Here is a 27,260-nt window from a genome sequence, read left to right as displayed (position 1 = left end):
CAATGAGGACGGACAATTCGGACGATTTAGAACGTAAAAATTCAAAATGATCTCAAGCAAACAAAAATCGAAACTTACTTTCGAAAAATTGAAAAATTTCGAAAAAAAATTTCCAAATGTTTTTTTTTCAATTTCACATAAATTTCAACTTTTCAGATCATAAATCACATTCCATATGAAACCCAAAAAAATAGGTTCCCGAAAAACACGGCAAGATTGCGCCAAATGATAAGAAAATCAGGTCAGATTTCGTTTGGGCGCTCAAGGACACTTAGCGCGGAACATACCTCCCCTGCTGGGCCGGGTTAACCTATTTTGGAAAGCTTTTTTGCATTTGATCTAACTTTTGCCGCTTTCCCGTATCTTGAAAAATTTGAACATTTCAGAAAAATGAGAGAAATTTCTCTCACTTTCTTCATTCTTCTTCTGTCGGGTGAGCTGATCGCAAATGAAAGGCATCATGAACATTCGGTGGGTCAAAAAATGAAAATAAAAATGCGCGTAATTTTACGAAGCCCCTTAAATCCACATAAGATCCCGTAAATCTACACGAGACCTCATAACTATGTATAGAAGTTCCTTAAATTTATATATAAATTCCCGTAAACCTACACGACAATCACGTAAATCTACATGGACGCGCGTAAAACCACATGATTACTTTGTAAACCTACATAAAAGCCCGTAAATCCACACACTACCCTTGTCAAATGTCAATCTAAATTCATCGAAATCCCGTAAATTTACATAATATTCTCGTAAAACTACACTGACGCCAGTAAATCTACAAAAACCATCCAGAACTCCTTGAACCCCTAGTCAATTCGCGTGAAATCTCTGTACATCTATCAAAGAACATTCTAAAATTCACACCGGGACCCGTAAATCAACAATCTTTCAGCTGAAACACGTCCAAAAACGTCATGACATTCCACTGGAGTTTATCATGAACTCTCAGGAACATTCGGATATTCGTAGATCAGTTCGCTTGGAGAAGGAACCCAACTTGGAGCGGTTGTCGTCGGATAAGGTGAAACTTTTTGTACTTTCTTGTAGAGCAGGAAATTTCCTACATTTTGTCAATTGACAGTTTTTCTGTAATGTCAACCAGAGCGGAGATACAGCTTTCCAAAGTCAATTAGCTTAATTCAAGCTCAACCTAATCTTTCGAAATTCCAGTTTGTGGTTCGTCGAGACTCATCGGATTCCTCCACGGAAGTTGTCGGAGATGAAAATTCGGTTCCTGACAAGTTTGATCAGCCATCTTATGATTTTATGCTTCCCGAAGGAAAAACTGAGGTTAGTAATTTTGAAAAACTTAAAAACTTTTAGAGCTGAAAATTTCGAATATCTTGTTAGTTGAAAAAGTTTTGATAGCTTCATTTTCTGCAGAGATAGCAAGGTTTTAAGATCGCGAAGTATAAGAGTGTGGGGTGAGCGGAGACGCAGGCATCGCGCGTTCTCTGCGTCTCCCCACTAACCACACTATCTCTCTTGTTTTTTCAAGCTCAATCTTTAAGCACTTGAATCTCGGCGGAGAAAAGAGGTATCAAAAAAATTTTAACTAACAAAATGCTAGAAATTTTATGGGCTACAAATTACCAATAATCATTTTTTACTAGCTCTATTCCCTGTTCCAGAACTCGACCATTCTCGCAGTTGTCGACTTCATCACCAGAAAGCACAACGTAAAGCCAGCATTCGTTGTGAATTTCGACGAAAACGAGTGGTTCGCCATAGGAAACGTGGAGAAGACACGTGCCGACAACGCAGACGTCTACAAGGCTACCGTAATCCTACGCCAGAACTCCAACGTGGAGATCGCCAAGACCGAAGGGGGTCTGTATCGGTTTGTGGTGGAGGCGCAGCAAGGTGAAGTGGTTCTGGCGACGACTAATATCTCGGTGGATGTTATTAAGCTGGCTCCTACCACGAAGAGGACCCGGGTTACTGTACCTGACAGGCCAAAATTAATGGAGACTACTGTACCTGTAACGTCATCATCGTCAACATCATCTGAAATGATCGAGGTGGATGGGGAATCTGAAACTCAGGAGGATCTTACATTAGGTGGTGGTGGTGCTGAAGCTACATCAACTGAGACTACCACAGTACCCATGACGTCACCAGAAGAGGAAGTGGTGACGTCATCAGCAGCCACGTCACCAGCTAGTACTGCAGATTTCTCAGACGACGATGATCTTACCATCCCGGTGACGTCACCAGAACCTACACAACCCAAGGATTCTGAGGAAGAGGAAGAAGTTGAAGTTTTGGATGGATCAGGTGAAGGATCCGCTGATGTTTTGACAACTACGGAGACTAACGAAGGATCTGGCGAGCTTCTGGACTCTTCAACGTCGTCAAATTTGCCGGGTAATTTAAAAGTTAAAATTATTACTGAGATTTATGATTTCAGCTCACCGAGAGCTTCAATTTGGGTGTATTTATGACTAGGTTTCCTTTAGTTTGAACAGAGTCGGGTCTCAACACGAAATCCCTGGGGTACTGTAGTTTTCGTGGTGGGACCTAACTTTCTTCAAACTTGTGTAAGATAAACCATGATTGTACTCAAATTTAAGTTCACGGTGAGCCGAATTTTAATTTGTTTAACATTTTTCAAAAAAAAAAAAAAAAAAAAAGATTCACAGTTAGGTCTCGCAACGACAGCTACGGAGCACTGTAGTTTTCGCGGCGAGACCCCATAGTTGGTCATGATTATACTCAAATAAAAGCTCTCGGTAAGCTGAACTTAAATTTTATAGTGGCAATTGTGTTCAGTAATTTGTTAAAAAGTTACATCAGTTTCAGAAAAAATAATTCAGAATTTTTTTTTTCAAAAATAAAAATTTTCAGCCTCCTCATCTGAAGCTTCATTAGTAGAAGAAGAAGAGGATCCAATCACCGGCCCTGTCTCAATTCTACCTCTCCAAAATTCTCCCGACGGAATCATCGAGCCACTCGACATCCAGCTCACCATCTCCCCCAGTGACGTCATCAAAGTTCCACGTGACGCCCGCCCGGGTGACGTCATTCGCAATTTACAAGTGGAATTCCAGTCGGCGACTGAAAACCTTCGAAAAACTAAGAAAATTGAGCTGGAAATTGAGCCCGCCGGATTTTTGGAAATTCGTCCAAAAATCTTGAATTTCGACGAGAAAGCCATGATATTCATCGGAGATTTGGCTGAAAGTTTGTCGGAAAACTTGCAAATTGTCGCGAAAATTGGGAATTCCACTCTCAGAACTCCAATTCGGCTGGATTTGACGGAATATTTGGAAAATCCAGGAAATTCTGACGGTTCTGAGATGCTATCGCTTCGAGAAGTCGAATTTGCGGTGACAGAGACCGCCGAGTCGGGTAGAACTATTGGGCAGGTGGATTCGGATTTGAAGATTATTGGCGGGAATGGTAACAGAAAGTAAGTTAGGTTATTGATTTATCGATGGGTTTTTGAATTTCGGAAAAATATTGATTTTGAACAAAGTTATGAGGGTTTGAAATCGGTGGCCTAGGCACCCAAAAAGTGGGAATTCTAGGCCATCAAAATTAACATAGCCAATTTTTTTCTTCAAAAGGCTCTTAGACTTCATTTCAAAATCGTAAAAAGGTCCACCTTGTGCGAAGTTATGGATGCTTGAATTCGGTGGCCTAGAAATCCAAATAAGCAAAATTCTAGGCCACCAAAATTACCATTTCCTAACTTGAAGAACAAACAAGGGAATCTATAACTTAGCTTCAATCTTCCAAAAATATCAACTCTGAGAAAAGTTATGGGGGATGGAAGTTGGTGGCCTAACTTTGGATTTCTAGGCCACCAACTTAAAATGCTTATAAATTGGCTGAAAATCGATATTTTTCAAACATTCAAAAACCAGTCGATTTATCAGCTTACTTTATTGATTTTAACATCTTTTTAAACAGTTTCTCACTTCAGATTCTCCTTGGTTGGCAACGATTTAATCCTCTCCTGCAGCCAATTCGACACGGAAAAATGTCTGGAAAACGATGATCAAAAGTCATTTTCCTTGATTTTAATGCCAAAAAATGGAGCTCTGGCTCCAGTCCAAGTCACAATAATTGTTCAACAAAAAGCAAATCTTCGAACTTCTGATAAAGTGATTAGAATATCGGATAACAGAATTATCAGCCCATTTGCGGTGATTACGGAGAGAACTCGCAAGGACATTCAGCTTGGAGGCGATGCTGCCAAGTTTTTGGGCTTTGTGAAAGCCCAGGAGGGTCTGTATCAGGTTGGATTTTTTTAAAATGTTTTGTTAGTTGTCAAGTTTTTTGTAGCTATGCATAGTTTTGAGATATATGTAGGCGCAAAAAGTTTTGGCAGGAATTCCCTGAAGTGCGAATTTGGAGGAGCAAACTTTAAATGCTGATAACTCAAAAATGGGGTAAGCTAGAAAAAAGTTGATAACTAACAATTTGTTTTAAATGAAATCAGCAATGTTTTATTAGTTAAAAGATGTTTTGTAGCTCTACCCAATTTTGAAATATAGACTCTTAAAGTTTTATCAGGAACTTACTGGAAATAAATTTTTGAGGATCAAACTTCAAATGCTGATAACTAAAACATGGGCTAAGCTAGAAAAAAGTTGATAACTAACAACTTTTCGTAAATAAAATTGGAAATTTTTTAGTAATGGACAAAGTTTTTGTAACTCTACCCAATTTTGAAATATAGGCTCTTAAAGTTTTATCAGGAGCTTACTGGAAATAAATTTTTGAGAGGCAAACTTCAAGAACTCAAAAACGAACAGAGCTACAAAAAAGTTGTCAATTAGCAAACTGTTAAAAATAAAATTTGCAATATTTTATTAATTGACAGATTTTTTGTAGCTCTACCCGATTTTGAGATATGTTTTTTACGAAAAATACGACCTCCTAAATTTTTCAAAAAAAAATTTTTTTTTTCGAGGCAAACAATTTTTCATCCAAAATTTTGTTTAACCTAAAAACTTCCAGATCATTGTTATCAACTCTGCTGCATCTGGCCGCTACTCACTGGATATCTCCATTGACGATGATACTCAGTCAAAAACCATTGAAGTATTCGTAGAAAACTCCCAATCCCATGCTCACTTCCGAAAATCCAAGTACTCTTTGGAAGTTGACGCTGGAAAAGTGGAAAATGGACTGAAACTGACACAAGTCGAGCTGGAAGGTGTGCCAATTGACGAGGCAAAAATTATGGTCTTGGATGGAAATCCAGGATGGGTTACTGTAGAGGAGTACGGTGGAAAAGTCAATGTGGGGAAGTATGATGGGTGAGTTAAATATCAACAATTTGTCAGCAGACATTTTGTAGAACAAAAAGTTTGCTACAAATTGTTAGTTGACAAATTTTTGATCAATTTGTTCTCCGAGGAGATAAAGACGTTTAAAAATGCTGTGCAAGGCACCAAAGGGAAAATAAAGATGCAGCCGTTTCATAAATGCTCATAACTTTGCAGATAGTGAAGTTATCAGAAAAGTTTCAACTAACAAAGTTATCTACACAAAACTTGCTACAAGTTAATAGTTAGTAACTTTTTGAAAACTTTGCTCTTAGTAGAGATATAGTGGTTTCAAAAGTGCTGTGCATGCCACTGGACGCTCAAAACTTCGCGGATAGTAAAGCTATCAAATGTTCAACTAGTAAACTTATCTGCACAAAATTTTCTACAGTTTATCAGTTTTCAACTTTTTGATTACATTTTCCTAGGTCAACATACACTTATTTCAATATTTCCAGACCAATCTACAATGGCAAATTCCCAATCAGAATTGGCGCAGTTGACAAGAAAACGTGGACAATTTTGACTGAAACCATAGTTGAAATTGATGTGAAAAATGGCCAAGAACCTCTGGAAAATGAACAAAAAATTGAGGAAAAATCTGGAAAATCCAGAGTTTTGGAAGCTACTTTTGATCGGGAAAAATCGGAAGATTTCGAAATTCAACTGGATGAGAAGAACATGAAGTTGGATTTAAAATCCATGTATGGAATTGATGAGAAGGGTCAGAAAGTCACACTGGATCCGGTGAGGATTTCGGAAAAACGTTTAAATTTTTGTTTAAATATTTTATTTCCAAAAACTTTTTTTTAATTTTTAGAGCTAAATTTCTAAATTTCATGAACTTTCTAAACTTTAACTTTCTTATTACAAAATTCATGTTAAGCTTACCGAGAGCTTCAAAACGTTTGGGTCCCGCCACGAAATCCCTGGGTTACTGTAGTTTTTGTGGAGGGACTCGAAAATTTCCGAATAGTAGAGATCATAGTCATAATTATACTTAAATCAAAGCTCTCAGAAAATTGATTTCAAAAATTGCTATCAAAATTTTTTAAAATTCATTTAAAGCATACAAAAATCGGGAAAACAAATTAAATTTCAAAAAACTCATTTTTTTTTTCAGACCTCCATCACAGTCACCTCTACACATGTCCAGCTAACTCCTGATTCCCTGAAATCTCTCAGACTCATTGGCATGACCCTCAAAAACCCGGATTCCCAAAAAATCAATATCCTAGTCCGCCTAATTTCCTCCCCAGAATACCTGAAAAACCAGGAAAAACTGGCTCAACGTCCAATCTACCCGATGCCATGGACACGAGAGAATCCTGTAATCCACGTGGAATTACGCGAAGAATTGGCACAGGGCCAAGTTGTGGGTGTGTTCCCCGCAGTTTCCCAAGGCAACTTGTCGCGCGAAATTCAAATTTCTGGCTTAATGAGCGATGCTTTTGATTTCAATGGAACAACTGGAGAGCTCAAGATCAAACAACGTATCGATTATGAGACACTAGATGAAGCTCAAAAAACGTTTAATTTGACGCTGAGCTCCGGTGAAAATGGCTTCAAAAGTGAGGCTATCCTAATGGTTCAAGTGACGGATGTGGATGACAATTCGCCGGTTGTGGATGTTGGAGACGCTGAAATGGTAAGAAGATAGAGAGATAGAGGAAAGTTGGTAACTGACAATTTGTATGAAATTTTGTAAGGTACATTTTGTTAGTTGGCAACTTTTTGATAGCTTATTTGATAACGGAGCTACATAAGTTTGAAGGGGATATTTCTTTTTTAAAACTGCATTTGGAAAACATAAGACTCTTCAAGTGTATATATATAATTTTGTCAAATAACAAGCTTTGATAACTGTGTTTTTGTTGGCATTTGGAGCATCTGGAGCATACTGGAATTTGAAAATTGTCAAAAATAGGTAGTGTGGGCGAGCCCCCCCCCCCCCTCTTTCACCTCGCAATTTTAAAAATTTTATATCTCCGCGGGGAACAAAGTTATGAAAAACTTGTAAACTGAAAAAATGTACGAAATTTTTTGCTTTTCAATTTGCCATTTGACAACTTTTTGATAGCTCTTCTCATTTCTGAGATTTTCAACAACTTTCAAACCCATTTCCAGATTTCCCTACCGGAAAATCTTTCCGCTGGCACAAAAATCGCCGAGTTCGACGTCACTGATCCGGATGGTTCGGAGAGCTACCAAGTTGAGCTGGAAGGGGATGGAAGCAAGAATTTCATGGCGAATATTGTAAGTTTTGGGAAACAAATTGCGAAAAATGTTTGGTCCCGCCGCGAAAACCTACAGTAACCGGATAGAAACAAATTTTAAATGAAGTGAAATTATTCAAGCTAAGTGAGGTTTGCCGAGAGCTTGAATTCAAATATGATCATGCCAAAATTCACAAGAGTTTGGAAAAGAATCAGGTCCCACAACGATTACCTACACTAATCCAGGAGATTTCGTGGTGGGACCTAGTTTTTCCCAGTTTTTACAGTTTTGACTGAATTTGTCTTATCAAAAACTTCAATTTAAGTATAATAATGACTAATTTCCCTTCAGGTTGAAAAAAATTAGGTCCTGCCACGAAAACCTACAGTAACCCAGCAGGTTTTCGTGATAAGCCCCTCAATTTTCAAATTAAAAGAAACGTAGTCATGTTTAAAGTCAAATTGAAGCCCACATCAAGCCCAATCTACCTAGCTTAGTTTCAAACCTGCAAATTAATTTTTAGTCGGTTACTCTAGGTTTTCGTGTTAGGACCCAACTTTTTTCGGCATACAAAAAATTCAAAAAATGTTTTTCAGACCTCTTCCAACACGACCGCCACTTTATCGATTTTCATCGCGGAAAATGCAAAAATCGACCGGGAAACTCAAGATTTTATAGCTCTTCTTGTGAAAATTTTAGATATTTCTGGAAATTCCGAGAAAATAATTCTTCCAATTCGGGTTCTCGACGTAAATGACAATGCTCCACAATTTGAGCAGAACCTTTATGACGTGGAAGTCATGGAAGACCTGCCAAGTGGTATGGTAATCCATAGAGTTCACGCTATGGATTCAGATGCACCGGGAGCAGCTTCCACAGTCAACTACCAAATTTCCAACCCATCTGACGTCACCGATGACGTCATTAGTGTGAATTCCACGTCAGGAGTTGTCCAAATCTCAGGATCCCTTTGGGGAATGCCACGTGAGCAGCCATACAAATTCCAAGTGATTGCTCAAGATTTTGGAGCGCCTGGGCTCAATTCCACGTCGATTTTGAGCTTAAGAGTTAGAAATAAGGACGAGGTGGTCACTGAGGAGGCGGTGGAGTTTGAAGAAATTACACAGGAAGTTGTGATTCAGGAGGTTAGTTTTATTGGATTCGGCTTACCGAGAGCTTTAATTTAAGTATAATCATGGCTAGGTTTGCTCTAGTTTGGGTCCCGCCACGAAAAGTACAGTAACCCCGTGGTTTTCGTGGAGGGACCCAATTTTTTTGAAAACAGAGAGAACCTAGTCATGATTATACTTAAAATGATGCTCTTGATGTGCTGAATTTGATTTCAAGACGTGTTTACAAAAATGTTAAATTTTCGAAGAAGAAAATTAGCACAAAAATTCTGTTTTAAAATTTTTCCAGCTAAATGCCATATTATCTTTGAATATTGCTTTTTTTTCAGTTTTTAACTGTTGAATTTTGATTAAGCTCGCTAGGTTTGGTAAACGATGGGCCCCGCCGCAAAAACTACAGTAACCCTGGGATTTCGTGGCGGGACCAAAAGTGAAGGAATCTATTCATGATTATACTTAAAATGAAGATTTTGTTGAGATGAATTCAAATTTTTAACTTTTGTTTAAAAAAAAAAATTTTCAGTTCAAAAAATATGTTCTCTTAACTTTCAAAATATTCAGAACCTTGCCCCGGACACCAAAATCTACACCGCAAAAGCGGTTTTACGTGGAATTCCCTCAAAAACACGTGGCAAAGTCGTCTACACTTTGAAAGACCTATTGAGCTCAGAAAAAGAGCCAATTTTCGCAGTCGACAAGGATTCCGGCGACATTTTTGTGGTGAAGCCGATTGATTTTGAGGAGAGAAGCGAGTATACGGTATGTGAAAATTTGGAGACATCTCAGGAGCTCCACATAAAAAATTTTTGAAAACTATTTTTTTTTCCAAATTTTTTCGAACATTTTTCCGTTTTATTTATTTTTGCGATTATTGCGTATTTTAACAAACCTAAACCAAGTTTCTCATTTTTCACGTCGTGACGACAAACCTGTGAACAAATATTGTGGGAAAACATGTAATCAGGTACAGTACCCTATTTAGGAAAATTCGGGTGGCTACAGTAATTCAACAGTGTCTCTAAAGTACTTGATTCTAAGACTAAAAAAATCTACAGTACCACTACATTTACGTTACAGTGACCCAACAGTATCCCTACAGTACTCCAACAGTAATCCTGTAGTAACTCTACAGTAACCCTACAGTAATCCTACAATACCCCTACAAAGCCCCCACACAATGCGTTTAGTAATCCTACAGTAACCCTACAATGCTTGCATAGAAACTCTACAGTAACCCTACAGTACTCCTACAGTAACCTACAATACTCCTATAGAAATCCTACAGTCATCCTTCAGTAACCGTACAGTACCCTTGCGCTAAGGTAGTTTTGTGTAAGTCTACAGTAATTCTACAGTACTCCTACAGTATCCAGACAGTAATCATACAGTACTCCCACAGTAATCTTGTAGTAACTCTACAGTAACCATACAGTAACAATACAGTAATCCTACATTGCCCTTTTTCTACCCTTACAGCACTCCCATCCGAAACCAAAATAAACTATCCAAAATTTAACTCAAAATTGGCAAACCGAAAAACATGTTATTCGATAATTTAGTACAGTAATCAATTCAAGTTTTAAGCTAACTCTACAGTAGTTCTACAGTAGTTTTACAATAATCCTACAGTAATCCTACAGTACTTCACCTTTTGTCAACAGGTGTCAATAGGTATTTGTTGTTAGCATAACCTTCCCTCTTACTAATCCTATTGTCGCAAAACCTCTTTTTTTTCTTTTTTCAACAAGTGTGATCCGCCCCCGCAGGTATTCACAGATGATTTCCATAAGGTCATCCCCGCATTTTCTACACCATTTCATTCTGACCGGCCGGGAACAAAGTGAATCGAAGAAAATAAAAACCTTGAGCAAACATTCAAGTTTTCCGCCTGCTTATCACTTGCACCGGTTTCATATGGTCTGTTCTGGCGTTTTGTTTTTGTGGAATTTTTTAATATTAATTTTCACCTTTTTTGTATTGATTAGTTTTTACTTTATTAGTTTTCTGTATTCTTTGAGTTATGGAGGGAAAAGGGCAGCCCCCGGAGCTTCTTCATTTGTTAGAACTAGTATAACTCAATTTAGGTGAGGATTGACAGAAAAATTTTAAGAAAGAAAATATAGGAAATTTTATGGACTACAATTTGTATACTTTTTTGATATCTTCAGTTTCCAATGTGGTACAGGGATTTTAAGAATATGCAGACCCTCCACTCACCAACCTTTCTTAGAACGGCTATAACTCAAAAACGGATTATGTTACAAAAAAGTTGCTAACTACTAAAATATAGTAAATTTTATGCTCTACAGTTTTTTAATTGACAATATTTTAGAACTCAAGCATTTGTCAAGGTACAGTGGTTTTGAAACAACCTTCCTAATATGACATCGTAACTCAGAAGCCGAATTTGTTACGAAAAGGTATTAACTAACAAAATGTAGAACATTTTATGGTGCTAGTTAACAACTTTTTTTTTGAAATTTTTGGTTTTCAGAAAAATACGACTGTACAAAACCTCACAAAAAAAGGGAAAAAAAAGGTTTAAGCCGTTCGTGTTTACGACATTTAGTTTCAAAGTCAATATTGATAGCCAAAACGTACGCGTTGAGGTCACAAAAAAATGCGCCATAAATTTGTGTTTGTTTTGGAATTACTCATAAAACTGCATAACTGTATTTGGATTGAATTTATTTCGAAAAAATAAAAAATCTTGCTCACACTAGAGACTTTATTGCTTTTTTTGTTTCGCGCTCAACTCTTCGGAGAGCTGAGGTATCAAAAATTTGTCAACTAACAAAAATAATCAGTTAAAAATTTCCTACATTTTATTAGTTGACAACTTTTTTCTAGCTCCAATTCCTACCGAGTTACAGCAATTTATCGAAAAAAGGTGGCGCCTAGAAGTGTTTATTTGCTCTTGGGATCTAGTGAAGTGAGTGTTTTCTCAGCTTCATCACTATGTGCCAAACCTGTCCGAGTAGTGTTCGTCATCATAAAAAAATTATTGCATTTTTGATAAAGCTTTAAAATATTCTACAGTACCCTTTCTAGCAGAGGACATATCTTGAAAACTATAAGCAATTCCAAAAATTGTAAACTAATTATGCAAAGTTGATAAGGTAACTTCACTTGTTTGTTTAAAAGCCTCACAACTTAGTCTAAAATTTAATTATCAAAAAATTTCCAATTGACAAAATTTTAAGCATACAATTTGCTACATTTTGCCTCTCTTCGTAAAATTATAGTAGTTTATAGGACAAGTCCTCCAGCTCTCCAATTCCGTGTGTTTCTCCTTCTTCATAAATACATATCTCACTACTACCGGAACCGCACAACAATTTGGAACACCTATCACTTTTTTGACACCTCTTCACCTAATTCGATCAGTCACTTGTTGTCTGTCCTCCTCTTTTTTCCGCAAATGATTTGACCTATACTTTGAAATGTCTCTTTTTTTTTGGCCTAATGTTGAGTTTTCCATGTAAAAATTACCCTAAAACCCGATCTCTGTGATTTTTGTGCAAAGTGTCGTCAGATCGGGTGCCGGGTACGCAATCACCGCCGGCACCGACTGAAGGGGAGGTACTGTACCCCATGACCACAATTTTTCTGTAAAGTGAGGTGATGGGGTAATTTTGCATGGAGAATTCGAATTTTTATATAGTTTTTGAAACTTTTGAAGTTTAAGACCTAATTTTTTAGTTTTAAAAACTTATACTTGTTTATCAACTTCCATCTCTTTTTTTTCTACTCTTTTAATCTCAATAAAATGCCAAAAAAGTTGCAGTTTATTGTGCCAACTGTGTGCAATCTGGTGCCGTGAGACCTCTGGACAAATATACGGGTATGTTCCTTGTTCCTTCCTCCCGGGAGGAGAGAAGTACTTGAAAAATGTGTTGGGGGGGGGGGGGGCAGATAGTTGCATTAAATCAAACACTTGAACACCTTTTTGCCCAAACTTGGAGAAGAAAATGCGGATTTGGAACCATTCTTTTGTTGGTAAATATTATAAACTACAGACGGTTTTTTTTCGAGTTTTGAAATTTTTTTAAAACATATTTTGATGTTTTTTCAAACTTGAATAACTTATTGGGTTTTAGAGTTATCAAAATATTTTTAACTGACAAAATGTTAAACATAAAATTTGTCACAAATTGTTAGTTAACAAAATTTTAGTATCGTTCAAATTAACGGAGTTATGCGTCTTTAAAGCCCTAGTGCTGAAGTAAAAAATGTATCAAAAAGTTGTTATTAACAAAATTCTGAGCATGAAATTTTGTTTAAATTTCTAGTTGACAAAATTTTTGTTCCTTTGAATCTCAAGGAGTTATGCGCCTTTAAATTAAGCAACTTTTTTTTGGACAAATTGTCCATTGGGCCTTTAACTTTTGTAATTTACAAGTGTCTTAACAAAATTCCAAAAAAAATTTTTTTGCAAAGAAAAAACCCCTTTCGGAACATCCCAATTAAACCTTACCTTAATCTTTCAAATCCCCCTGAATACGTTCCGCCTATTTGACTTCTCCCTCTCTTCCCATTCTTCGCCCATTTCCTTTGATTTGTTACCTTCCACCATCAACTTTTTTCTTGGACCTCCCTTCCACAGAAAGTTTTTCAGAATAAGTTTTCACTTATTTTCCCTTTTTCTATTCATAATAATGAGTCATCTTAGTGAAAGAAACTAGTTGAATAAGTCTGTAGGTTTCTTGGTTTTCGAGATTCTCAGAATTTTTCAAACTAGTGTAGCTTCTTGGAAAGTAAACATATTAAGCATTTGTCAACTAATTAACTATTCGGCATAAAATTTCCTACAAATTTTTAGTTAACAACTTTTTGATAGCTCTATTTTCCGCAGAGTAACTGGCTTTCAAAATGAAGAAGAAGTAGCGGAGAGTGAGAGCTGGCGCGGATATGAGTAATTTTCAACGCCTGTAGCGTCGTGGAAAGTAAAGCTAACTGGCAAAGTGTTAAGCATAAAATATACTTCAATTTGTCAGTTGATAATTTTTTGATAACTCCACTTTTTGTTATCAGCTTTCAAAATAGAGGCGAAGGCCCAGAGTGTGAGAGCGCGCGTGGTATCTGCGTCTCTTCAAACCACTGTAGCTCCTTGGAAGTGGAAGTTATCAAAAAATTTGCTGTTGATAAAATGTTAAGCATAAAATTTGCTACAAATTGGTAGTTGACAAGTTTTTGATAGCTCCAGCTTCCGGCGAGTTATAGGCGTTTGAAGAAAGAAGAGCAGCGCGCGCACTCTCTCTACCTGCGTAACTTCTCTTTCAACGCAGTCTAACTTGACAAAGAGTGATTTTATCGAAAAATTATGAACTAACGAAATGTTAAACATGAAGCTTCCTACAAATTGTTAGTTGAAAACTTTTTCATATATTTTTTCTCCTCTGAGCTATATATTATTTGTGCACCGAGGAAATGGAGCCTTGGAGAGACGCAGACGCCGAGAGTACTCTAGCTTCTCTGCGTCTCTCTTTTGAATATTTTCTTGTTTTTTTTCAAACATTTCCACTCGGAAAATAAAACCAAATTACCATAAACCACTTCTCTCCACTCTCTCTCTTTCTCTTTTCCAACGAAACTATACTACAACTGACTCACCCAATAATTACGTACATTTGTACCCCCTTGTAGGTTTTTGATCATTAAAAGTTCAATTTCCATGGTTTTTTTAAACTGAATAACTGCGCTGAAAGTGAAAAAGGTGAGAAAACTGTATGAGGCAAAAGTAAGTTTTTCCCGAGGGGGAACCAATTATCAAATCGTCTTCCGCCTCGACGCTTTTCAGCAGACCTCCCTATTGTTGTTCGTGCCGTTGCGTTCACAATTTTTGTCAATTTATATTATTTTGTGTAAGTGTTGTACTTGTTTTTGATGAGACACTTTTAGAAAATGTGTTTTGTTGGAAAGTTTTTGAATTTTGCGACACAGCGCGCGGCTCTCACACTCTATGAGATCCTCTACTTTGAAAGCCTATAGCTCCGCGGAGAATAGTGTTATCTGAAAATTGCCAACTAGCAGTTTGTGGCAAATTTTATGCTTAACAATTCGATAATAAAAAATTTCCAGACAATTTGATCTTCTGTGGAGATGCAGGAGTTTAAGTAGACGCTGACTCTGCGCGCGCCCTCTGCACTGCGAACACCTCTGCTTTGATAGCAAGTAACTCCGCGGTGAATAGAGTTATCGGAAAATTTTCAACTAACAATTTGTGGCAAATTTTATACTTAACAATTCGATAATAAATAATTTCTAGACAACTTAATCTTCCGTGGAGATACAGGAGTTTAAGTTGACGTGCGCGCTTTGATATACTTTCTTCAAACGCCTATAGCTCACCGGAAATTAAAGGAATCAAAAACGTCTCAACTAATAATTTGTAGAAAATTTTATGCTTAACATTTTATTAACCAACAACTGTTTGTTAACTTCAATTTCCAAGAAGCCACAGAAATTTAAATACACGCAGAAACCAGGCGCTCTCTTTCACTCAGAGACTACGTATAACGTATACTTAAAACGTTTCTATTTCTGCGAAAATCAAAGGTATCAAAAAGTTGGCGACTAACAATTTGTTGCAAAATTTATGCTCAACATTTTATCAACTAACAAATGTTTTAAAACTTTGCTTTTCAAGAGGCTAAACGTGTTCCAAGAGACGCAGACACCAGGAGCGCTGTCACAGAGTACCTCTACTTTGAACGCATGTAACTCCGCGGAGGACTAAGCTATCAAAAATTTGTCTACTAACAATTTGTAGCAAATTTTGTGCTTAACATTTTGTTAGTTGACAATTTATTGATTACTTAAATTATGAGTTAGTTGCGAAGGTGTTTGTTTGCAAAAACCTATGTGAAATCCCATTTTGTTTTCAAAAGATCACATGCTCCACTAATTTTTTTTTCCTGTAGGGATCTCTAGCAGCTAAACATGAACAAACAAAGAATGTCCGTTGAGATATTCTCAAGTGATATCGGAGGCTCTTTAACAAAAACTCCGTGTGTGTGTGTGTGCTCTTTCCATCCTGCCCGGGTGGCTCACTTCCTTTGTAACGCTCTCTGTGTGGCTAATCACACTTTTTTTTTTGGATTTTTATTAAAAAAATACAGAGTAGTTTTAAAGTTTACTGTTTTGCTTTTTTTTTTTTGGAAAATGTGATATTTTGTCACCCTGCGTCTCTTTTTTTTGCTGAAATCTGGAAAATTGTTTCAAAATATTTCCAACTTTTAATTGCCTAATATAGTGTGGAAAAGAGAAATTGCTTGAACTTTCGTTTAGTTTGTGAAAATGTTTAAAGGCGCATAGCTCAAAAATATTAGGAGTTATAAAAATGTTGTCAACTGAACATTTTTAGAAAATTAAATTTTCAGCATTTTGTCAATTGATAAATTTGTGATTACGTCACTTTCTGCGAAGTTATAGGCTGTCAAAAGTGAGTGGAAGCGCAGAAATTTTTCAATAGTTACATTTTCTGCGGAGACTAGCTTTTAACGACTGTAACTCCCTAACTGTTAGAGTTATCAAAAATTTGTCTACGGAAATTTTGTAGCTAATTTCATTCTGAACAATTTGTCTGTTAGCAACTTTTTCATAGCTCTTCTCCCCGCGTAGTTAAAGCCAGGTGTGTGGGTGGCAAACGATTTTTTCCGGCAATGCGGCAAATCGGCAAAATTCCGGATTTAAATTTCCCGGCAAACTGCCTATTTGCCGAATTTGTCGCAATAACGGCAAATTGTAGTTTTGCACTTTTTTTTTGGAAATTTCGAAATTTCAATTCCAATCCGCAAAATTGTACACATCCTATAAATGTTCCTACATCTATTTTAAAAAGTAGGCAAATTCTATATCTTAAGAAAACGGGAAAACATTTCAAAAAGGCACAGTTTTAAGTGTTGCCGTCTTATGAAAAATCCCTCTAAACATTTACGGCAAATCTGATATCCGGCAAACGGCAAATTGGCAATTTGCCGAAAATGAAAATTTCCGACAAATCGGCAAACCGGCGAATCGGCAAACCGGCAATTTACCGATTTTCAAAAAAAAAATTGCCGAACCGCAATTGCCGCCTTGTTAGCGCTTCTTGTTAGGGCCATTATAATTGAAAAAAAACGAAATTTTAATTAGCACCTCAATCTCTGATATAATATAGTTCCGTATCATCATATGATAAATGTTTCCTTGAAATTTCTCTCAAAAGTATCTATTTGTTCAACCCCTGCCGTTCGCCCCAATATCACTTACCCCTTCCATTACATTGTGATTCACTTGAGATTTTTCCAATTATTTCATTTGCTGCTCAAAAACTTGCTCCGAACATTATTTAACTAATAAAAAGTGTATGATCATTCAGATCTCTCACAGAGATTCCCACCAATAGACTCCCTTTTCTCGTGGAGTCAATTTACCTCTCTGTGATAAAAACCGATAAACGATATTCTCGGAGCTCAAAGAAAGTTTTTTTTAGACATTTTTATTATTTTCTATATTTTTAGTCTTCACTTTGGCACTCTAATTCACATATTTTTTTGGTATGTTTTTTTGTTTGGCACAAACACACAGCTTAGACTTTTTAAAGGCGCATAACCAAGAATTGGGCGGAGTTATATATATATATATATATTAGAAAAATATGTGAGCAACATTTTGTTAGTTGACTACTTTTTGATAACTTATGTAAAATTTGAAATACGAGTATTTTCAAAGTTTGATGGTTTTTGAATTTGAAGATTTAAAGGCGCATAGTCAAGAAGGGGGCGGAGCTAGAGTAGAATTTTCAAATAACAAAATGTAGCTTAACTTGTGAAAAGTGTTTTGTTAAATAATAAATGTTTCCTACCTCTCTTAGATTTGAAAAAATCTCCGTTTTTTTTCAAATTCTGAATTTTGAGTTTTTTGGAACTGACTGTTTAAAGGCGCATAACCAAGAAGGGGGCGGAGCTACAAAAAATTGCCAATTTGGAAGATAATGGTGTATATGACATCAATATTTTTTCAGTTTATGACTTTTTCATGCCTTCCCCCTGATTTAAAAAAATGGAATTTCTTTCAAAAATTAAAATTTTTGAGTTTTTTAATTTTTTGATTTAAAGGCGCATAACTAATACGTTAATGGAGCTACAATAAAATTGCCAATTGGCAAAATGTAGCCAATTATGTGAGCAACAATTTATCAGTTAACATTTTTTTTATACCTTTTTCAGATTCGGAAATATTGGCACTTTTCGGCAAAAAAATAGCACGTTCATTTTTTTTATAAAATTATTTTTATTAAAAGTTTGAAGGCTCATAACTCGAAAACAATCAAAATTACCTTAAAACTTTAAACTAGCAAAATAATTTAAATATTATTTCGCACATTTTATTAGTTGACAACTTTTTGATAACGCTGAAGCCTGCCGAGTTAACCCTAAGTTTTCCGAGGTGACGTCACAAAATGTGAAGCTGGCCGGCTAGGAGTCAGTACTGGGAAATTCATAAAATATGCAAATATTCAATTATTTTGTGAATGGTATTGGCATTGGCACGTGTCAATAATCGTTCGAAAAGTTTATGCAAAAAAACTGGGAAAAAATTTTTCTAAAATTTTTTAAAAAATCTTTTGTAACTTTCCCAATTTCCCAGATTTTTCCGCGTTTTTTATGCCAAAATTTTCCAAATTCTCTAAAGAAACATATAATCACATAGTAGTACAATAACTAATTACATGTGAACAGTTACATGTCACTTTCCGCCGCCCCGCCACCAATTATCCCATTATTGTTTTGTCCGGCAGCAGAAAGTGTTGTCCAGTTAGATAATAGGAAAAAGCCGCGAAATACTAAAAAAAAAAAAAAGAAAGATGGGCGTTACAAAATCCGGAATGTTTGTATGTGTATTTGTTATGTGTGTGTGTGCGTAGGTGTTTCTGATTCTGCCAATAGCAGTTTGTGTGAATGGTTGACTGAACGTCAACAAATACCTTGTTCTGCACTTTTTATGCATAATTTTCTGTAGATAAACTAAAAATAATAAATGTAAAAACTTCTTGCAAATCTAACGCTTTTCGAATAATTCAAAAATATTGATTTTCCGCCAAGTTATAGCGGTTTAAAGTTGGTGGCCTAGAAATTTGCAATTCTAGGGCATCAGATTCGAACATATACTTTTTTAAGGTATAAACTGTAGAGCAAGTACTTATGATTTAAACTGTCTTAGGGAAAGTCAAAAATATTTAATTTCCGAGAAGTTATAGCCGTTCAAAGTTGATGGCCTAGAAATAGCTAGGCCACCAACTTCAAACCGCCATAACTCGGCTCAAAGTGAATATTCAAATGTGGTAAAAGAGTTTGAATTGTTGTTTGAACACTTTTTGCTCTTCTAGTTATACTGTTGGTGGCCTAGAAATCCAAAGTTAAGCCACCAATTTCAGACCCTTAAAACTTGGCTGAAAGTCAACAGTTTTAAAATTTGAAAACTGTTTTGAACTGTGCACTTTTTGATCTTCAAATCAAAATTACTTATTTCTTGATGGCCTAGAAACACAAATTTTGGAAAAAGTTAGGCCACCAACTTCAATCCGTCATAACTTGCCTTAAAATTGAGATGTTTAAATTTTCAAAATTGTTCTGAATAGCTTAACGCTAGCTCTTTAAGATATTTAAATTTACGGACTAGAAGTTTCACAATGTAGTTTTCTAGGCCATCACACTACCACCTCTAACCCCCACTCTGCAGTTTTCACACCTTTTCTTCAATTCCAATATGTAACGGTAAGCTGTTTTCAGATTCCATGGGCAAACTCGAGAAGTTGGGAAGAAGTCTGCTGAAAAAGCTGCGCAGCTCGTCGAGCCGGCGTGATAACGTGCCAACATCAAGCTCAAGCTCCTCGGATTCCGACGAGTACGTACACAAGTTTCAAGTGGTACCGCCAGAAACTTTAGATGATCGTGTGGGCTCACCAGGTGCAGGCTCAGATGAGGGCTCCGCCGGGTACGCTACCGACGACACTGTGATGAGCTCTCTGAGCCCGCTGGACATCAAGCGTGAATCGGTTGATTATTCAGAATCCCAAGGGTACTATTCAAATGCTGAGCTGTCGCCGGGTACGGTACCTGCACATCTAAGTCCAAGACAATTGAGCCCTACGGTACCTTCAGAGGGATACGAGATTCCGATTGAGCGGAGGGTTACGGTACCTGTCCAGAAACCTAAAGAACCTGCACATCTAACTGAAAACACACCTGTCCCCAGAATCCCAGGGGTTACTGTAGAAGACCCTGCACATCAAACTACAAGTCTACGGAATACTGTACCTTTGCGTCAATTTTCAAACCAGAGGAGTACTGTACCGTTGAAGGAACCTGCACGTCAAACTACAAGGAGCGCTGTACCCTCCCCGACGGTCCCCAAAATTATTACTGTACCAGAACCTGCACATCAAACTGACAGCCAGAGGGTGACTGCACCATCCCCAGTACCTAGAATCCTGGGGGTTACTATACCCGAATCTGCGCATCAAACTCAAACTCTGAGGAGTGCTGTACACACCCCTACGGTACCCAAGATTCTTGGGGTTACTGTACCAGAACCTTTAAGGAGTACGATACCCGGGATTACTGTAGATCTTGTGGACCCTGTCCCTCGTACCACGCACTACAAAAAACAGGATTTTCCAAAAATCAATATCCGCAACCGGCACCACCCTATCTACAAAAGTTCGAACCAACTTTTGGCGGCGGCGGCAGAGAGCAATTTGAAATTTCCCGCAAAAATTGAACGGGCGGCGACTTTATCCAATTTGGCAGCTGAGCCGGAAGATGAGGATCCTATTGATAAATTTATGAGATCACACATCTACAAAACAAAAATGATCACCACGGTTTTTGAGGCCAAAGATCGGGGATTTGAGGTAACTTTTTTTTTTAACTGTTTCTTCAAAATCTAAAAATTTATTGGCAAATTCAATAAATACTTTTTATTTTTGAATTCAGCTCGCTGAGAGCTTTGATTTAAGTATAATCATGACTGGGTTACTGTAGTTTTCGTGGTGGGACCAAAGATTTTTAAATTTAAAGCTCATAATAAGCTGAATTCAAAAATGTAAATGAAAACAGTTTTTTGTGAGAAAAAAAAAGAAAAAAATCTGAGCATAAAAAAAGCAAATTTTGAGATTTTTTTATGTTGCCAAAAACTCAGGAAATCGGTGATGACGTCATTCACGAGATAGACCGCTGGTTTGAAACTAAAAACATGATGGCAGTGGCATGTGAGCTCCACTGGTCAGTGCCACGTGAAAAACGGAGCCGCCAGCTGGAATGTCGGCTCAAGGAAAAGCTTCTGCAGGCTCTGCGGGAAAATAACAAACGGCTTCTGTACCTACGTGGCATGGGACATGGAAAGACACCAGTGAAGCTTGCGGAGAGCAGTACGGTGGAGAATATTTCAAAGGATCGGGAGACGGATTCTGTTAGGGGTAAATTTTTCATTTTAAGATTTTTTATTTAACAAAAAGTTTTGCACAATTACACTAAAAACGAAGAAAATTAAATTACAAATCGATTGATTTTTTAAAAATTCAAAAAAAGCTGATTTTCCGCCAAGTTGCAGCGTTTTTTTTTGAAGTTGGTGGCCTAGAATTTTCCTAGGCCACCGGAAAAAATTCTTTTTTTAATTTTTTGGAAGAGTTAGAAAAGCAGCAATCCATAACTACTTCAAAACATAAAAAATGTTTTAATTGACTTGGAGCATTTTAAATTGGTGGCCGAAGAATTTTCTAGTCCACCAATTTAAAACCGGCATGATTTTCTTTGAAATCAAATCAATTTCTCGAAGTTAAAAGTGATAGCTAATTTTTTGTTCCACAAATTTGACCTCATTTCCTTTTATGGCATAAAAAATGCAATTTCGCAAAAGTTCGGCCACCAACTTAAAACCTTCATAAAATTCTTTAAAATAAACTTTTCGTGAACTTAAAACTTGTAGCAGAAAGTAAATTTCTTGTTCTACAAACTTGATTATATTAATTTTGGTGACCAGTGCTTCATTTAAAAATTCTAAAAAATTTGAAAATTCTCACTGGTGGCCTAGAAAAATTGAAAAATTTCGAGGCCACCAAATTCCAAACCGCAAAATTTGGTTTGAAATCAACTTTTTTAAATCAAAAATTAGTTTAGATTCTTTAAATTTTTAAGTCAGACCTGTCTAAATGTTGATGGCCTAGGAAAACTAGTTCTGGAAAAGTTCAGCCACCAACTTCAGATAGCCATATATCGCCGGAAAATCAATATTTTCAAAATTTTCAAAAAACCAATTAGTTTGAAATTTAATTTCCTACAGTTTAAAAATTTCAATCTTTAAAAAATTGTGACCAAATTTTTTCTAGGAATCTACCAACGGAGCTACACCCGGCTACTCCCCTATCTTCACAAAGAGACACCGGAATGGCATTCCCAGTATTGGACCCTACAAGATCTAGAAAAATCTGATGATGTGGAATCTCCCAACTACCCAATTCAACCGAATCCTCAAAAATTCCTATTTGACACGGAGCCGGCCGAGGTTTTGGCAAAGAACTCCCTAATTTCACTGAATATCATTGGTTTAAGCATTTTGGGAAACTCCAGGAAATCATGTGGATCCTTGTTCCTACAGTAATCTTGTACAGTACTTTTATCGGGTTTTTGATTGTGAAAATTTTCAGAAAAAAAATTCCAAAAAAAAATTTTTTTTTTGAAATTTTTTTTCGAAAATTTTTTTTTGTAAATTTTTTTATGTAAAAATTTATTTTTTTTTGTAAATCATAATGAATATTTTTCTCTTTATTCTTATCTTCATTTTTTTTTGGAATTTTCCGCCTCCATTTTCTTTAAATTCCCCAATTTTCAGCTTCTAATCACCGCTTTCAACTCGGGCAACGAGTTGGTGACGTCATCAACTTTACTGAAAATTCGTGTGGAAAATTTGGATGATAATGAGCCAGAATTTTTGCCAGTGAGTTATAGAACAAAATACAAACATATTAAATTAAAAAATTTTAAAAAATATTGATTTTAAGCCAAGTTATGGAGGTTTGAAGTTGGTGGCCTAGAAATCCAGATGGATGGTTTTCTAGGCCACGGTAAAAAAGCCTCGTAGAATATAAATTTACATTCACTTTGTAGTAGTCCGAATTCTAAATTATCACATTAGTTATGACCATGTGAAGTTGGTGGCCTAACTTTTGCAAATTTGCATTTTCAAGGCCACCTAAAACTGAAATAGTCCAAAAATGGAGCTATTTGCATGGGACGTCTATTGAATTTTTCAAGACTGGAAAATAGGAATTTTGAGCACGAAAGTTTGAAATTTTCGGTGGCCTAGCTTTTTCTAGGCCACAAATAGCAGCTGTCGGTTTTTTTAGATAAAATTATTTTCAGCAGTTGAAATTTTTATTTTTAAATTTGTAAGAGGTTTTAATTTTTTTAAAGAGATGTCCCAGAAACCCGAAAATTTGGGATTCTAGGCCACCAACTTTAAATGCTCATAACTTCTTTCAAAATCACTCAATCTTGATTTTGAAAAGAGTTTTGAACTTTTAATTTTCAGTGTTTCAAAATTGGATATGTTTTTTTTGGTGGCCCTAGAAATTTTTTTCAAAGCTACCAACTTGAAGCTCTCATAACTCTGCGGAAAATCGATATTTTTTAATTTTTTAAAAATTATTGAATTTCTGTAGACTTTCCTTATTTTTGAACAAAATTTTCAGAGCGCTCTCCCAATCTTCCAAGTGCCCAAAAACACATCCAAACCAACTGCAATCGGCCGGCTGACCGCCCGGGATGCAGATTTCTCTCCGATTTTCTACCACTTGCTCCCAAATTGTGGAACTCCGGAATCCTCAGACAACTTCAATATTGACGCCGAATTCGGAGAAATTGTATACGAGCCAAAAGTTGATCCGAGCTCAAAAATGACGGAAGCCGAGGTGTGCTTCATTGCCACCTCACAGAAAAATCTGGATACATCTGAAGTGTTCTTCGATGCAAATTCGAAAAATTTCAAGCGTGTGAAAGTGGAGTTTGTGGGCGACTCCGTTGACTCCGTTGCAAATTCTGGAAAAATCAATAATGGATTTTCTGGAAATCAATCGATATCTTCTGTTGGTGATGTGCTGGATCGTGTTGAGATTCCAATGAATTTGGGAGCAGCCGCAGGGGCACAAGATTATGAGCAAAAATCCCTGAATTTTGTGCCGTAAGTAATGAAAATTTGGATTTTGGACTGGTGGCAGAACTTTTGAGTTACAGAGTTTTCTAGGCCACCAAAATAAATGCATAGAGATTCATAGGTTCATAGAGCTCAGTTGTATCATTCCAAGGATATTTTCAATTTTTTCATCATTCGAAGTCAGTGGCCTAACTTTTCAGTTACTGAATTTTGTAGGCCACCAAAATTAATGTATAGATACTTGTAGAGCTCAGTTGTAGCATTCGAGTCATTTTTTTGCTTTTCAACAAATATTTATTTTGGGCCAAGTTGTAAACATTTGAAGTCAGTGGCCTAACTTTTTAGCTACTGAATTTTCTAGGCCACCAGAATTAATATATAGCTATTTATAGAGCTTGGTTGAAGCATTCCATTCATTTTTTGCTCTTCTAAAAATATTGATTTTGGGCCAACTTATAACCATTTGAAGTTGGTGGCCGAACTTTTGCAAAATTGAAATTTCTAGGCCACCAAAATTATTATGATCAAATTTGTAGAACAAAAAACTGGCTAGCGGCTACACGTTTGAATTTTTCGAAAGTTTGATTTTGAAGGAAGTTATGACAGTTTTAAATTGCTGGCCTAGAAAACTCAAGAGTTCCGCCACCAACTTAAAATGCTTCAAACTAGTTTAAGATTTATTTTTCCTATGGTTTGAGAAAATTTATGATTGCTGCTTTTCAAATTCTACCAAAAAAAATTTGATGGCCTAGAAAACAAATTTTTTAAAAAATTTCTAGGCCACCAATTTCAAGCCCTCATAACTTTGCTCAAAATCTAAATTTTCAGAAAATTCAAAAGCAATTTTCCAGAGCAAACTACGAACTCGGACGTGACATGATTTCACCAGAAGGAGCCGTAGAGCTTAACAAAAATACTGGAGAACTCGTGGCAAACGGGAAAATTCTAGACACCCCGCAAGGCGTCTACACTGCTGAAATTGGAAGAGGGGATGGAGGGGAAGGTGTTAAACAGGTAAGTTGAATCGGGCTCGCGGAAAGCTTCAATTTAAGTATAATCATGACTAGGTTCTGAAAATAAAGGGTACCACAACGAAAACTACAGTACCCGGGGGATTTCGTGGTGGGACCTAATTTTTTTCAAAATGCAAGGAAGTAGATCATGATTATATTTCAACTGAAAGTTTTTGTGAGCTTAAATGAACGTATAAGTTGAAAAAAATATATTTAAAAAATTTTAAATTTTGAAAAAAAAATTCGAAATTGTTTTTTTCCAATTTTTTTAATTTTTGCAAATTTCTTTATCTCAAACATTTTTCTTTAAATACCTATAAATTTAGCTTCACCACATCCGCAATGACAGAAAGCTCCGTTACGTCCTCTCCATGTCCCGTAACGAATTTGGAGCAAATTTGGAAAAATTCCGCCGCCAAATTCTTGAAGCTATTGGTAAAGACGATCAGAAGGCCGGGAAACAGTTGGAAATTCATTTTGATGAACCGAAAGCGGATAGAAAAAATTCCACGTGGTGAGTTTTCAATTTTTTATTTTTTTGGATTTTTAAATTTTTAATTTTTTTTTGAAAAATTTTGAATTAAAAAAAAAATTTTTTTATGAATTTTCAAAATTTGAACAAAAAATTTAAGAACTCACAGATTTCTTCAATTTACTGGAATTTGGCTTACCAAGAGCTTTCATTTAAGCATAATCATGACTAAGTTCCATTCACTTTTGGTCCCACCACGAAATTTCCAGGGTTATTGTAGTTTTCGTAGCGGGACCCAGCATTAAAAATATTAAAAATAGTACTTGTTCCAAAAGCAGATTTCAAATTAAAAATTAAAAAATTTTGCAAAAAATAGTTCCTAATTTTTTTTCTACATTTTCTTTCAAATATTTGAGTTGATCTCACCAAGAGCTTCAAATTAAGACTCTCGGGTTACTGTATTTTTCGTGGTGGGACCCGACTTTTTACAGACGTGAGGCAGGTAGGTCATGATCATACTTAAATTGAAGATCTCGCAGAGCTAAATACGAATTTATGAATATTATTGGAAAAAATCACATTTTAAATTTTTTTTTTAATTCCAGGACCTCCGTATGTTTCTATTTGACCCGTCAAAATGCGATACTTGACGAGAATCAGGCTTCCTCAATAATTTCCCCATCAAATGGGCATATTTCAAAGCTTCATCACATTTTCAAAGTTCAAAACGTTGATATGTGTGCTCCGAAGCCATCTGCCACGTCATCAGAATCCACATCATCCTCCAATTCTGATATCCCACTGAACACTTTAATATTGATCGGAGTTGTTGGATTATTGATTATTGCACTTTTGGCATTGCTGATTTATGTTTGTTGTGTCTCAAGATATCAGAGATACTTGAAGCAAAAAACTGATCAGTTGAGATGCTCTTCCAGCGCCGGAAGCTATTATAAATCTCCGAATTTAATTCCACCACCACCTCCGGGATACATGTGAGTTTTTGAATTCCAATGGTTTTTATAGAATCAGAAAATATCAATTTTAAGCCGAGTTATAAGCGTATGAAGTTGGAGGCCTAACTTTTGCAAAATTGTGTTTTCTAGGCCACCAAAAGTTAATGTAACCAAACTTAAAGATCTAAGCCTTGTCAATCCATAGTTTTTTTCAGAAGTTTAAAATATGGATTTTAAATCGAGTTATGAGAGTTTGAAGTTGGTGGACTAGAAATATTTTTCTAGGCCACCAAAAGTTAATATGCTCAAATTTGAAGATCTAAGCCTTGGCAGCCCATAACTTTTTTCAGAACCTTGAAATATTATATTTGAACCGAGTTATGAGCGTATGAAAGTGGTGGCCTAACTTTTGCAGAATTGCATTTTCTAGGCCACCAAAAGTTAATATGCTGAAATTTTAAGAGCTACGCTTCCACAGTCATAGGTTTTTCTGAAATTTTAAAAATAGGGATTTTACACCGAGTTATCAGTGTTTGAAGTTGGTGGTCTAGAAAACTCCTTTCAGAAGCCTAGGCCACCAATTTCAAATCATCATAACGCCGCTTAAAACTAATTGTAAGATTATTTTTTTTAATCTACAACAAGAACTTGGCTGCGAAAAAATTTAAGAAGAGATCTATAATTGAGCCACATTAATTCTGATGGCCTAGAAAATCTAGGATTTCGGTTTCTAGGCCATTTACTTCAAATTGCTATAACTCGGTCCAAAATCCAGATTTTTGAGTTTACTAAAAACCAAAAGATACCACGCAAAATTAGCTTTTAGTTAAACGAGTATAATTTTAAATTAAACAATTTTCAGGCACACTCCACCACTTCCACCACCTCCTCCACCAATGGCTATTGCGTATTATTGATTTTTCCCATTAATTTTGCATTTTAAACGTTGATAATACAATTAATTACAATAAAGTTTTTATATTTTAATT

The 27,260-nt window shown here is 36.2% G+C and overlaps 2 protein-coding genes and 3 non-coding genes across 5 annotated transcripts; 4 read left to right on the top strand and 1 right to left on the bottom strand.

Annotated features, from left to right (window-relative positions):
- Positions 1–386: 386 nt before the first annotated feature.
- cdh-10 (Cadherin domain-containing protein) lies at positions 387–27,258 on the top strand. The gene is made up of 18 exons (NM_067803.6): positions 387–471; positions 902–1,030; positions 1,180–1,299; positions 1,641–2,376; positions 2,857–3,421; positions 3,938–4,253; positions 4,978–5,279; positions 5,747–6,035; positions 6,412–6,936; positions 7,416–7,544; positions 8,102–8,650; positions 9,197–9,394; positions 22,511–22,615; positions 23,370–23,857; positions 24,682–24,844; positions 25,170–25,357; positions 25,921–26,310; positions 27,134–27,258. The coding sequence occupies exons 1-18, from the start codon at positions 391–393 to the stop codon at positions 27,186–27,188; spliced, it is 5,328 nt and encodes a 1,775-aa protein (NP_500204.3). The 5' UTR covers positions 387–390; the 3' UTR covers positions 27,189–27,258.
- On the bottom strand, positions 3,792–3,861 carry C45G7.11. The gene has a single exon (NR_052982.1). It is a non-coding gene; the product is annotated as an Unclassified non-coding RNA C45G7.11 (non-coding RNA).
- On the top strand, positions 3,792–3,861 carry C45G7.12. The gene has a single exon (NR_052983.1). It is a non-coding gene; the product is annotated as an Unclassified non-coding RNA C45G7.12 (non-coding RNA).
- Positions 12,423–22,412, top strand: C45G7.13 (Ankyrin repeat protein). The gene is made up of 4 exons (NM_001307550.5): positions 12,423–12,479; positions 19,411–20,534; positions 20,822–21,098; positions 22,008–22,412. Exons 2-4 carry the CDS (start codon positions 19,416–19,418, stop codon positions 22,277–22,279), a joined length of 1,668 nt encoding a protein of 555 aa, NP_001294479.1. The 5' UTR covers positions 12,423–12,479; positions 19,411–19,415; the 3' UTR covers positions 22,280–22,412.
- C45G7.10 lies at positions 24,399–24,546 on the top strand. The gene has a single exon (NR_052981.1). It is a non-coding gene; the product is annotated as an Unclassified non-coding RNA C45G7.10 (non-coding RNA).
- Positions 27,259–27,260: the final 2 nt, after the last annotated feature.

This window comes from Caenorhabditis elegans, chromosome IV (genome assembly GCF_000002985.6).
Source record: "Caenorhabditis elegans chromosome IV".
NCBI lineage: Eukaryota > Metazoa > Nematoda > Chromadorea > Rhabditida > Rhabditidae > Caenorhabditis > Caenorhabditis elegans.
This window is presented reverse-complemented; position numbering and strand designations above follow the sequence as displayed.